We start from the raw sequence: 14,072 nt of genomic DNA on the forward strand, positions 1-14,072 counted from the left end.
GCTCCGTCTTAACATGCCCTGCAGAACCCAGCTTAGCTCTTTCTGGAGCTCATTCTAACAGGTTGGGGCCAGGCCCAAAAAGGCCCTGGCCCTAGTCAAGGCCGGGCCAATATCCTGGGGGTCCGGAACAACCAGCAAATTCATATATAGAGCGGAGAGTTCTTGGGGGGGGGCATAAGCAGATAAGTGGTCCATTCTTGGGGGGGGGGGGTGAAGTAGAAGCACTACATTTGCAGCCTAGCTGCTGGAGCCTCTCCTCAAAAAACTCTCAAAAAAGTTTCCAGAAGACTGGACCAGGGGGTCCAAAGAATTCGCCACCCATCCTCCATTATTTCCAGTGGGGAAAATAGTCTGCAGTACAAGCCCTGCAGAATGTCCCAGAGAATCTCTGCAGTGAAAGTGAAGGGGGGCATCTTTAACTCCAGCCATGGAGATACTGCAGGATGGTATCCCAGAAAAATAATAGGCAGGTTATCCTCCCCTCCCCCATATCCTGGGGTTAAGGCAGTGATTTAGTTGTATGTACTAAATTTCACTTATCTAAGTTTGCAGACTCTATCATAGCCATCTATTTCTGTAGACAAGTTTTACCTAAAGGGCTAGCAACTGCATACTTTTAAGCTTCTTGCCATGTATCCCTGACATGTGCTTGGTACGGGTGAGGAGGAGGGCAGACTGTAAAAAGCATGTCAAAATGTCACACTCAACATATTCTGGGGTGAGTTGGTAAACAGCACATTTAAAAAGTCCAGCAAGTGAAGACAGAAATGGAGCATTTCTTTTCCTAATGTTAACAAGCTGCCTGGTGTTTGTTATAGGTGACTGTAGCTATAACAAATGAATGAAACTGGAGGGAAGTTGTGCTAAGGAATTTCTGGAGCTCTGTGGGAACTGATCTTCTAGGGAGGAAATATACTTTAGTAATGCATTTCTACTCACTCACCTTAATGGGAACAAATATGTTTTGCTGCAGAGTCATCAAGCAAGAATAGCAACGCTATATTTACCAATGTTTGGTTTACTGATAGAAAATGCCCATCGAATTGATGTCAAGGATATCTCGCCTTTCCCTATTAATGCTGCTGGCAGTGTGAGTAAATATTTTCTTTATGAAGCCTTAAAGATTTCGTTGTAATGAATTAGTGATCCACAAAATTTAGTGCACTGCTATGGAATTTAAGCATCTAAAAGGATGTGCAATAAAATAATTTTTGTCTGCTTTTAACAGAGTACAAAAGATGACGCACTTAGCTTACCCGCTCCAAATCCATTGGTGACACCTCAAAAATCTGTGAACACACTTGACAACAATCTCCACAAAGACTTATTTGGTGCTATTTCAGGCATTGGTAACTATTTGAAAATCACTTTTGCAATGTGTTAATCTTTCAATGACTTTTGAGCACCTCAGTACACATTCTGCTAAGAACATTACAATCGGATATTCTTCATGTAAATATTCTGATATTATTGATATTCTGCACAAAAACAGAGCAGAGGACTTGAGGGTGTAAAGCCAATACTGCATTGTGGATAATAATAGTCTTTTATTTATTTATTTATTTATTTATTTATTTATTATTTATAATAATAGTCTTTTATGAAGATGTTTTGAAATTTCTGATCAAGTTATGAAACTTGCTTAGCATAGGCCAATGGTTCTTGGTTGAGCTAACCTACCTCATGGATGTCTTGTGAGGATGAAATGGGATAGATCATTTTTGCTTCAGGGAATGGTAAAGCACAAAGTTATATTGTCTAGACTAGAGCAAGAGTAATCAATGCCTGGCAAACACACTGAGCAGCAATACATCAGAACATTTTACTCCTCACACAGAATTGGTTGTACACGTGAGCATTTACAAACACCATTTCCAGGGTTTGCTTTTTTCCAATATGGCTGTCCAGATACAGCCCCATCTCCCTTCCCTGCCCACTTTTTGTTTGACGTTTTCACAAGTAGACATTGCATAGGAGGGTGTGGCCTACTAATGATCTCAAGCAGGGGGTCCTCAGCCTTTTTGATCCTGTGGGGATTTTTGGAGTTCTAACACAGATTGGCAGGCACAACTACAAAATGGCTGCCAAAGGAGGAGGAGCCAGCTACAAACATCAGAGATTGAGGTCAGCCATAACTCTAATACTATCTCTTCCGTGGTTCAGGCCGAAATGTCGCCTAAATGAACATATTGTTCAAAAATATTTTCTTGCACATGCAAAGCTTTTCTCAAGTCCTGCAGTGAAGATCATTGTGGTGGCAGCTGCTGCTGAAGCCGTGTTTTTGAATCTGCACACCTAAGCAAATCTCCAGCAGTCACTTAGAAACCCAGTGGGCAATAGCCCCTCCTGGGCCCTCCGACTTTCTAAAAACACTTTGTGGGCACCAGGAAAAATATCAGTGGGTGACACAGCACTCCTAGGCACCACATTGGGGACTCCTGATCTAAAGCTTTTAAGTAGCTTTCCTTCCTGCAACAGAAACTGGAGCCAAACAAGTAAGATTCTCACCATCCCCACACATTGTGCATTTGACTATCATGGTGATCATCCACCCTATTCTGCTGGGGGGGTTAAACTGATTTCTCCTCTCCCACGAGTCTAGTACTTGACATCTGCCTGATATACTTTCTGCGGTGGATATCAGGTGAATATGAACTAAATCCCTTTCACAAGACTGGGCTCTGCCTTGAATCCATACTACCAGGTGTCTGCCAAAAACTGCACCACAGTGGAGAGAACTTCGTTGTGAGAATGTCCTGCCAGGTTATTCTAGATTAATTGTCTCTGTAATACAGCCCGAATTTCATCCCTCTTCTCCTGTCTTCCCATTCAGCATCACCATATACCTCTTCCACACCAAATGTAAATTGTGTGAGAAATGCAGACTCAAGAGGCTCCCTTATAAGTACTGACTCGGGAAACAGTCTTCTGGAAAGACATAGTGAAAAGAGTAATTCCCTTGATAAGGTAAGAATGCTTTTGTTCATTTGTGTTTGTAATTTCAGCTTTATTGTTGATGTATGCTTGACATCAAGAAGAACTGGTTGTCAGTAGGTCAGCTGTGGCTTAGTGATAGAGCATCTGCTTGGCATACAGAAGGTCCCAGGTTCAATCCCTGGGTTCTCCAGTTAAAAAGACCAGGTAATGTGAAAGACCTCTGCCTGAGACTTTTGGAGAACCACTGCCTGTCTGAGTACAGTATTGACTGACCAAGGGTCTGATTCAGTCTAAGGCAGTTTCATGTGAATCTACCTGCCGCTTATATTGTCCCATCTATTACCAGAAACAAAATAAAATACTTGGCTTAAAAAATTATTTGGCTAGAGAACTGAAGCAGAGTTTCTGTACAAATAAGAGTTGGCTAGACTCTAGGACATAGCAGAAGTTTTTTTTCAAATTACGTAAATTTTGTTAATATTTACTTTAGTTTTTCAGTGCATGTTCAGATTTTTTTCCTTATTGCCGTTGGTTTCAGTGGGAAACATGATTCCAACATATCCGTCCCTCTTAATAAAACAGTAAGAGGAGTTGGGGTGGCTCGAGTCCGGGATCAAAACTCCCGGATTGGCCTCGTGCCCCCGGACTGACAAGCGGAGAGGCCAATCGGGACCCATCGCTTGTCCCAATTGGCTACTCCACTTGTCAGTCCGCTCCTAACAGACCAATCAGGTAGCGCGCAGAGCGCGCCTTCCAATTCCGCCTACAGCCCCGCCCTCACCATGGAGCCGCCATTCCAGCACCGGTCGCCCCCGCTTTGCCACCGCAGCGCTGGCCCCCATCGAACGGCATGCCCCGGATGGCACCTCTCCCTGCCCTCACAGCGCGGCCGCCATTCAAATGCCAATTGCCCCTGCTTTGCCGCCACGGCGCTGGCCTGAGTCGCACAGCACGCCCCGGATGGCGCCACTCCCAGGGACCGCGTCCCCCCCTGCTGGTGACACAATCGCCGGTAAACAGGTAGGCGGGGGAGCCCCTTCAAACCCCGTCCTAGCGCCCATTGCATTCATGGGTGCAATGGGCTATCTTTCTAGTTTCCAACATATTTCAATAAAAATCTCAGCAATTAGACTCCATACAGATAGGAGAATGCATTAGTGTGTGAGAAACAGTTAAAATTCTCATTTGCACAAGAAGGTTTACATTAATGACGGAGTTTGCCCTCCTTCCCTCTAGGATCCTCAAATGTATAGGGGTATAGTGTTAGGAAAGAACATGCTGTCAAAGTGAGCTGAGACCTTTCTGACAATCCTTGGAGAGAATACTCTGAAAACTTTCCCAGATACTGCCCCAGGTCTATCACTTTCCCACCTCCCCAACTGCATGACAGATGCCAGAAAGGATGTTGTCCTTGGGTACAATTTCATTTGGGTGTAAAACCAAACTAACCCTGAGGTAAACAAGACTTAGTGATTAAATCTTTTTCGTTTTTAAAGTGGGTGTAGAATTGAATCTATTCGGTACAGATTTTTAAGACCCAAGTGAAATATGACACTGAACACGGTTTCTGGTTTCAAGTGTACCTGAGGGACAGCCTCCCCGCCTATGCCCCCAAAAGAGCTCTACGCTCTACTGCCTCCAATCAGCTAAGGATCCCTGGCCCTAAAGAAGTCCGTCTGGTCTCGACCAGGGCCAGAGCATTCTCTGTTCTGGCCCCTACCTGGTGGAACAAGCTCCCAGAAGAGATCAGGGCCCTGACGGAGCTTAAACAGTTCCGCAGGGCCTGCAAAAAGGAGCTCCTCCGTTAGGGTTGTGCGATTCGGCCGCCGAAGCGGCCGTTCCGTCCGGGCGCAGCCAGCGCCGCGCTGCGGGGGGGAGGGCGGTGCCGGCAGCGGCGTGACAGCGGGCGCAACCACGCAGGCGCGGAGTTCCGCGCCTGCGTGGTTGCGCCCGCTGTTACGCCGCTGCCGGCACCGCCCTCCCCCCCCGCGCGGCGCGGCGCTGGCTGCGCCCGGACGGAACGGCCGCTTCGGCGGCCGAATCGCACAACCCTATCCTCCATCAGGCATTTGGCCGAGACCAGACGTAATCTACAGCGACCAAGGGCCCCTGCTCCCCCCCACCCCCCCTCAGAATTCAATCAATAAGCCACCCCCCTCAGAATCCCATCAACAAGCCCTAGACCTGTTTGTATCACAACTGTTTACTGTTATACTGTGTTGTGTTTGGTTGCAATTGTTGATTATTGATGTATATGTTTTACAGACTGTTTTATGTAAGGTTCTTTGTTATAATGTAAACCGCCCTGAGCCTCCGGGAAGGGCGGTATAGAAGTATGATAGATAGATAGATAGATAGATAGATAGATAGATAGATAGATAGATAGATAGATAGAGAGAGAGAGAGAGAGAGAGAGAGAGAGAGAGAGAGAGAGAGAGAGAGAGAGAGAGAGAGAGAGAGAGAGAGAGAGAGAGAGAGAGAGAGAGAGAGAGAGAGAAAGAAAGAAAGAAAGAAAGAAAGAAAGAAAGAAAGAAAGAAAGAAAGAAAGAAAGAAAGGTGGCCAGGAGAAAAATACTTTTAAGTTCTAGACTACGGTGGTAGGAGGAGAAAGAATTCAGCTCTTCTCACCTGTGCACTCTGGTTTTGTTCAAAACAGACTCACAGGCTTTCTGTGCAACTGAATGGAATGATGTGTGTTCCTACCAGGATTATTTATTTATTACATTTATATACCGCCCTCCCCTCCTCAGCCAGTTAGGGGAATAGGAGTTGTGTTGGGAAAAGGCAGCACTCTTGAGTGCCTTTTTCATACAATAAAAGATACTGAAAGATTTCAGATCTTGAGTCAGCATTTTCTTATAATCTGCTGTTTAAGTGAACAAGTACTAATTTTTCCTTAGCACTAATATGCCACATCTTGTCTCGTTTTGTCTCTGTCTGTATATTTGAGAGGAGAAATCTGAGCTATCTTGTCTTACTTCAGTTTGTACAGGTGCCCTTTTAGGGGAAATTATTCTTACATTTTTATTTTATTTTAAAAGAAATTTTCTCCATGGATATTTGGCAATGGCTTAGTTTCCAAGCACCATAGGCTAGATTTACTTGGTCGCATTTGCCGCTACTTAGCATATTTTTTAGGATTTATTTTCTTAGACATCGATACTTGTACTAGTCACAACATGGTTTAACGTTTTCTTCTTGACCTTAACATGCCTTCATATGGTAGAGAGAGAAACTCCTCAGGAGGCATTCTGCTCATGCGTTATATACTAGCGGACATGAAGAACAGCACTACCTGTCAGCAAAGAAAAAACGCATTACAGTGGATTTTTCGTTATTATCAGTTCCATCGTGGCCAGAGAAAAATTTCAATGCGGCTCTGTCTCTTCCGTTACAAGAAGTATTTTTTCCTGTGGTTTGTTTTAATTGAGGCTCTGAGTGTAGCATGGTGTCAGTTCTGCCATCCCCTTGCAGCTGCTTATACTTAGGGAAAGGAATCAAATCATGTGGTAAAATGTTGGCAAAACAACTGACTTGTAACAAAACAAATGTCCGTGTTGGTCAAGACAGCTAAATGGCGAAACTGTCACCTCATGGCTTCTTTCTTCACGCTGATGGGCTTTAATTTGCAGTGTGGAACAGTTCACAGCCTGGAGATTTTCAAGCTTTCTCTTTAGACTTTTTGAAAATCCCAGGTTTTGGTTACATGGATTTCTTGCTTGATGTGTCTGCTGTTTAATGTATTTTTGGGGTAGTTCTTAGCCTTGCTGATTACCTTTCACCTTTTCTAGTTGCTTATTCCTTGAGTTCAGGCAGGATTCCAGGTAGGGTGGTGAGGTGGGAAAGGGCTTTCTTGTAGGCAGAAGGCTCAACTTCTCAAACTACACAGTAGGAATGACAGAATCAAATATACCACCAGTAGAGGGAAATGGTTGTGGGGAGCACACAGCCTCCTGCAGAAGGGCTATGCAAGAAGCTTTAAAATACAGTAGTTAATGCAGCCATATATGATCAAACTATTGAATTGTCTTTGGGTTCTTTATTAGCATTTTTCTTCTGCCAAGTAACAACATGCCTACTAGATATTCTGAACCTTTCATATATTAAAGCGAGTCTGAATTCATACATTTGTTTGTCCTACACATGATGTATTCATTGTGTGCTGGCTGGCTTTTTATATTCGAATTTGTACTACTGTGTTTCATTCCAAGCTAGTAGTGGTGTTCTGTAATTCAGCATTGGCTTGAGCAGTGTCACATGTGCTTATATTCCATATGAACTTTTTTTCTTTATATCGTGTGTGAGTTTTGGATTGAAGTGACATGAGCATGTGCTGCATTTATGCCGTCTGTTCTCAAGATAGGAGGTGCAGAAGCTTGAATTGTTCCTGCAGTGTGTGTTGTTTTATAAATAGCCCGCGCCTCCCTCCCCCCCCCCACAGCGCAGCGCTTGCTGTGCCAGGAGTGATCAGCTGTTTTGGCGGCCTATTCGTTCAAGCCTAGGCCCACAGCGCCCGCACTTCCCTCCCCCCCACCGTGGCCCAGTACCGAGGGTTCTACAGATCAGCACCGGTCCACAGCCCGGGGGTTGGGGACCCCTGATCTAGACCTTTCTACCAAATACTGGAAGAAAGATATACAGAGCATCTCTGAACTTTGTACATTAGGCAATTTAATTTTCAGTGGTATTATCATTTGGCAGATCTTTCTCATCTCCCCACATGCATACGTGTTTCTTGAAAAGGAGACATTGTACCAGATACGGATTTTTTTTCCTAAGCAAATCTGAAGGAAGAATGTATATGTATGTGCATATGTGTCACATTAATATATACATGCATAGTATTTCAATAACATCTCAGTCAGAGAAGAACCTCTTTTAAATTATACGTATTGATCATCATTGTAGCATAATACTTGAAATGAACAACTCCTTATGATTCACTTTAAATGGCTGCACATATTAATTCTAATGGCTGTACTTATTTTCTTGATTGCTCCAGCTGTGTATAAAAGAGCGAGCTGTTAAGTAGCTTTTCTTTTTGAAGAAGCAGCTTGGGAAAGCAAATTGGGATAAAATGTGCAAGTTCAGTTCAGCCTGTATGATGTTGGCATTAGCATGTGGGTAATTTACATGCAACAAGGTGGCATTTTGGGATCTTATGGGTGTAAAACATTTTATACAATGTTTTTTGTGTTGTTTTCAGAACCAACAGACTTGTACGCCAGGAAGTTCTGTAGTTCGCTGCGACAAACTTGATCAATCAGAAATCAAGAGTCTCTTGATGTGTTTCCTTCATATTTTGAAAAGCATGTCAGATGGTAAGGGGGAAAAATCCTGTCCACTGCTTGGTTTGATCTAAAAATGTCCTCATAAAATTTTAATCTTTCAAAACTTCTGTTTAGGAATCACTGTAGTATGACATGCAGTGCTTGGCGCAGGAAAGCATATCTTATCTGTCAGAGTTATTCCACATTATATTCATATTTTTTTCCTTGATTAGCAAAATATGTTATACTCTGGTCAGGTTTCATGTCCACCTGTATGCTTCGTACGTCACAGTTCCTGCTCCTCTCTGAACTTCTGACTTGGCAGCCTTCTAACAGAATGTCTGCTTTTGACATAAGAATAATATTGGCAGCATCAGTGGTTGATACATAGAGGGAGAATAGGGTATATTCTATTTGTGTCGTGTTGAACAAAAGTTATAAAGTCAATTAAAGTTATCAATTCTATAGAAAGGCTGAGTCAATTTAGGGTCTTAAATCCTGGCAACTATGCATATAATCATTAAAACACAGAATGGAGGGGAAACAGAGGCCCAACTTGTTTCCGGAAGTTTTTGGCTGTGGGTCTGTGGAATAGCATCATAGGCATATATTTAATTATTAGAACTTCAGTTTGAGAACTAGTTTCCACTTCGGTAACATTCTGCTAGTTTCCTGGCATAGGAATTCTTAGCATTAGAAAGTGACTGAACAATAGACAGTGATGTGCTGTATATTTCGTTAATTTTTAAATCTTTTATATCATAGATGCTCTGTTCAGATACTGGAACAAGGCTTCACCATCAGAACTTACGGATTTTTTCACAATTGCAGAGTGAGCCATTTTAATATGTTGTATAGTTCTAAAACTTTTTTTGACCATAACAGCACTCTTGACAAAAATTGTAAACAGAGGGCCTAGGAGAAGCCACTTCTGTTCATGGATCCCTCCCCCCCCCCAGATTTCTGTGGATTCTCTCTCCAGGTGTAGCCCCTCCACGCCCCATCCTGCTGCATTCCGGAAGTCCATTTGGGGGCACACATCTACAGCAGAAATACCACATTTCTACAGGCAGAACCCCACTATGGGACTTTGCAGAAGGATCTGTATAAAAAGAAGAAGTTCTAATAGTGGTGTAATCTTACTCTCAGGTGCTCCACTCCCAAATGATAGGCTCCTATTTATCCTCCCAAATGAACAGTGTCAATAGCATTCCTCAGAAATTAGCTGCAATAATCCACCTTGAACCTTGGTTCTGCTGTTGTGCTCTGGAATAAAATCTGTTTGAGGATGCTTATGAAAAACTCAGTTAACAAGGTCAGAATTTGCCTGTCGGTTGATAGAAATAATGTTGTTAATGTAAAGATTTTGTTCTGCCTTTTATTTTCTATATCCCTGAAAGCAATTGGCATATACAAACAGTTCTTAAAGAAACAACACATATAAGGAGAATTCTATGTACCTTTCGTATACTGCATTCTAATTTTGTACAGTGGAAAAAATAGTGCACAGATTTTCCTGTTCTGTTCTGTGATGCTTGTGATCTAACCACAGTTTGCTATTTTAGTGCTTCAACTCAATGGAATTTTCTTCCCCCTAAATCAGCATTTTAAACCAAAGATTTAGAATTCTAATTTGTCAGCGGAGAAACAAATTCCCAGGATCTTGAAGTGCTTGAATTTGCATGTTTCCGCCAATTGTAATTAAACTGAAGAATCCCGAATCTAGTCAGCTCCTCCTTTACAAATGATGGTAGGAGTGTGTGTGTGCGTGTGTGTGTGTGCGTGTGTGAGAGAGAGAGAGAGAGAGAGAGAGAATGAATCCAGAAGTAAACCGGGGGTCATTCATGTCATGAACAAATGAAATAAAAGTACAGGCCCACAATTACTGGTGTCGTTTTATCCCTCATGTAAGTTTTTACTATGATGGTATCTGCATTTCAACTCTCGTGACTCTTCCTGTGTTCTTTGCAGAGTGTGCTTGCATCAGTTTCAGTATATGGGGAAACGATACATCGCCAGGTACTGTGTATAACTTAAATTCTTTGCATAATTGTATTGCTATAACATAACAGATAGAGAGTAACCGCAGCACTGAGAAGGGATGACTGTCAATTTGGCAGGTAAGTAACTGGACTGTTCAGTGATCCTTTCTGCATGTTACATGTGATGCTGAATTGGCCTTCCATTCTTACCTCACCCTCAAATTGCTGCACTGTATAAAGCCATAGCTTTATTCTTTGAATAGATTCTTGAAGCTGTGAGGGTAATGGTGGATTTTGCCTCTTGAGTCTCTCAAAGCCATGCAAGTCACCTCCAGTCAGACATGCCGCCTCCTCCACCCTAAACCCTCTCTGATCAGACAAGGCATGACTTGTTCCTGTGCCTGACAAGCCTCTTTAGTACTGATAGCGCTGGATTGAGTTCCATTAGTCTCTAGCAGTGGTGGTAACTGGCTGGAGTTATTGCAGCCTTTTAACATTTCATTAAATCGACAACACAGATCTCAGTTTCCAGGGGAGTAAAGAGGCTTCCTAGCTTTCTCTCTTTGCCACACCAAGTTTTGGAAGACCATTTGTTGCCAAGACTTAACTCTTCCAAGTAAAGCGGATGTTGCCCAGTAATTCACCACTGTGAAGCTCTTAAATATTTAAATACATCTATTTATTTCTTTCCTAAAACACCAGTAGTGATGGGGTCCAAACATGGGCAAAATTGCCGAGAGCAGTCATCCCATAGGTATCATGTTATCCTGTTACTCTTGTATTCAAAAAGTAAAGCTATTAAAGAGAAAAGCAGTGAAAAGTAGCAAAATTGAAAACATACAAATAGTCATTGGCTAATTAGTGCAAGATACAAATCAGGACAGGTTATATTTATTTATGTTGCGATTTATATCCCGCTGCTCTCAGTAAAACTGGTTTGCGGCGGGTCACTCTAGCCCCCCCGATAAAATACAATATTAACCCACTAAAATGCTTATAGGCGCATCCTTTTGTGCTGTTTTTTTCAGAATTGAGGAGCATTAGGAAATGTTGGTGGGATCCTATGAAGGGCTTGTAAATTAACTCCAGATGCTTCAAACCTATCAATTAGCTGCTGACTTCCTCCTTCTTCCAGCAAACAAAGGAGCTAAATACATTTAAGATTCCTAGTGAACAGAAATATTACTTTAGGACTGACTTACAAATGTGTCCTTCTATATAGTCAGAAGGGATATCACAAAATAAGGTAATTTGAACCAAGCACCTGTGAATGACCAGAGTCATCAATAGCAGCGGTCCGCAAGCTTTCGCCCGCTGCAGACTGCTGCGGCGTAGTGGGGGGAGAGGGCGGTCCGGGGGCCCGCGCATGCGTGGCAGCTCCAGGGCAAACGCGCGTGCGCGGCATTCCGCGCACGTGCGTTTGCGCCGCCGCCATGCTGGCGGCCGCGGCTCCTCCTCCCGGCCCCTCCGGGCCACCAGCAAAGCGTCCGATTAGCTTGCGGCTCGGCAAGCTTCTCTCCCCTCCCGAAATAAGAAGCTTGCCGGGCCGCGAGCTAATCGGCCGCTTTGGCGGCCGATTTGCTCGCAACCTGGTGAGCTTCTCGCTTCGGGGGGGGAGGGAAGAAGGAGCTGTGGGCCGGCGCCAAGGCCTTCACGGCCCGGCACCAGGCCGGGGGCCGCGGGTTGGGGACCACTGATCAATAGGATAGAGACAGCTTATTGACGACTTACACATATTAACTGTTGGCCAGAGAACAAAATTCTCCCAACAAGCCTTAATACTTAAAAGCATATCATTCAAACTAATAAGGAGTTATAGGTTACACCTTGGGGGTCCAGGCATGAAATGAACTGGACATTTGCAGACCAGTAACCAGCTCATTTTGGCTGGTGGATAAATTAATTTTACTATCATAAAATTGCAGCAAATAACTCTTTTGACAAACTTTGCAATCTGCATTCTGGTATTTATTGCTTCTTGATCGAAAGCAGTCTATTCAAGGCACAAATATCACAGCTTGGATATATGAAAGAGGAAGAACGCCATACCAGATATTGGCTATGTCTCTTTCAGGAGATCAGCAGTCCCATCTGGTTTTGTTCTGACTTGGTTCTTTACAAAGGCCCCTGTTTGCATGAAGACAGAGAACCAAGATGTAGATGGGTTTCCTGTTCTATGAACCAAGTTGAATGTATATGCTGTGCTATTGTGCGACTTACTTTGCAATTCAGTTTTTATTTGCAACGCATTCCCCAAAACAGCCGTAGACCCCTATTAACCTTTCATGGCTTTCTAATCTAGTTCTCACAAACAGTGGTGGAGTCAGCAAACGAGGTTGTATCACTTGGACAGCATTATAAAGCAAATTCATAGAGATAAAAAGATGGGGGGGGGAGCTTTCCGTGGTGTATGACGTCACTTGCAATTTGAAGGGGTACAGGGCAGATGGAGGTTCACTATCCCAGCTGTTTGTGTGAAGTCTTTGGAACTAATGTGGCAATGATGCCAGTGGGTGAATGTCAACATCACACTTCCTTATAGTGCAATCCTGAGGTCACTTCCCTGGGAGTAAGCCCCATTGATAAATGGGACTTAATTCTAAGGCCTGTTTAGGATTGCATCCTCAATGTACTAAGTGATTTAAAAAATAATATTTTTTGGCTAAATGCAAGTATGGGGTTAGATTCAGCCAGCTTTTTCACTCAATCTTGGTCAATTCCCCTTGACTTTACAGCTGCCATCCCATGTGGGTTTCCCCCTGCATATCCCAGAATCTCCAGCATAACATTTTTTATGGTCTAAGGAGAACCTTCTATTTCTATTTCACTAGTGGAAAAGCTGGTTAGCGCTAACCTGTAGTTTCAAAAAGTTGCGAATGATTTATTCAGGACGTTGGATGGATATAATTATACAAGTTACCAGATTGTTGTTGTAAATTCAAGAAAAGTATATTGATACTGTCAATTACTTTGTTAATGTACTTCTTTTTTTTTTACTAATAAAGTTTCTATTGTGCTGCATGTGGACACTGAACTGAAAACTGTGCATGTTCCTGAGTGGGATTGTTTTGAAGTGATTTTCAAAGAACTTTTTACATTGAGATGCACCAAAGGAATGTGTTTGCATAAAAGTGCATGCAATCTTTACACACCCTATGGATAAGGAAGCAGGGATGTGTGTAATTCTGGTATTGGTTTTCATTTCTTGTCAGCTCTGGTGGTGGTACACACTAGGAAAGGTTAGTCTGTACTGATTGCTAACACAGATCACTTTTCTATTTCCTTCACTTGATTGCTGGCAAGTTTAACAAAGTGTATGGCTCTACTCCCTTCCTGCCTCGGTAAGATACAGGTGTTAGTATCTCGCGTAATTCTACATTAACTGTGTGTGTCTCCTAATTCATAACATCTTTGACATTCTTATAACCCAAGCTTTTTTTTAGCCTTAACTTGTTATTATATCTACTCATATAGCACATTTGCAATTCTAAATTTAATATTTCTAGAGCAGGTTGTGTGGTTTAGCTTTCGAGCATTTTAGAGTCCTTTGAACTGATAAGTAACTTGCATGTGGAATGCTGCCCTTTTTTAGACAATTAAAAATATCCATGGTCAAGTGGCTAGTCCTCTTGACAGTTCTAGTGTTTCAGACTGTGGGTGGCTTCCACCTTTCCATTCTGGTTAGAAAGCAAACTACACAGGCTGCATTCATCCTGTCTGTGCATTGATGAGGCACAGGTAATTGCCTTGGCTGGCTGAATAACTTCAGCAGGTGGTTAACGAAAATAGATAACCGGCTGCATTATATTTTCACCTTTCTGCAGAGTATTTTTGCTTCGGCTGCTTAACTAATTCTCTCCCTCTCTTGCTGCAGTGCAACATG

At 42.9% G+C, this 14,072-nt stretch overlaps 1 protein-coding gene across 15 annotated transcripts in view; it reads left to right on the forward strand.

Moving 5' to 3' along the window:
• Positions 1–14,072, forward strand: part of DOCK9 (dedicator of cytokinesis 9) — a 158,043-nt gene that overhangs the window by 114,071 nt on the left and 29,900 nt on the right. For all 15 annotated transcript variants that reach the window (XM_077343830.1, XM_077343842.1, XM_077343839.1 and 12 more), the window contains 6 exons: positions 974–1,090; positions 1,229–1,349; positions 2,834–2,967; positions 8,144–8,258; positions 8,973–9,039; positions 10,179–10,226. In XM_077343830.1, coding sequence (XP_077199945.1) covers positions 974–1,090; positions 1,229–1,349; positions 2,834–2,967; positions 8,144–8,258; positions 8,973–9,039; positions 10,179–10,226 — 602 coding nt within the window. The remainder of the gene's footprint in view (positions 1–973; positions 1,091–1,228; positions 1,350–2,833; positions 2,968–8,143; positions 8,259–8,972; positions 9,040–10,178; positions 10,227–14,072) is intronic.

Source organism: Paroedura picta, chromosome 6 (assembly GCF_049243985.1).
Source record: "Paroedura picta isolate Pp20150507F chromosome 6, Ppicta_v3.0, whole genome shotgun sequence".
Classification (NCBI taxonomy): Eukaryota; Metazoa; Chordata; class Lepidosauria; order Squamata; family Gekkonidae; genus Paroedura; species Paroedura picta.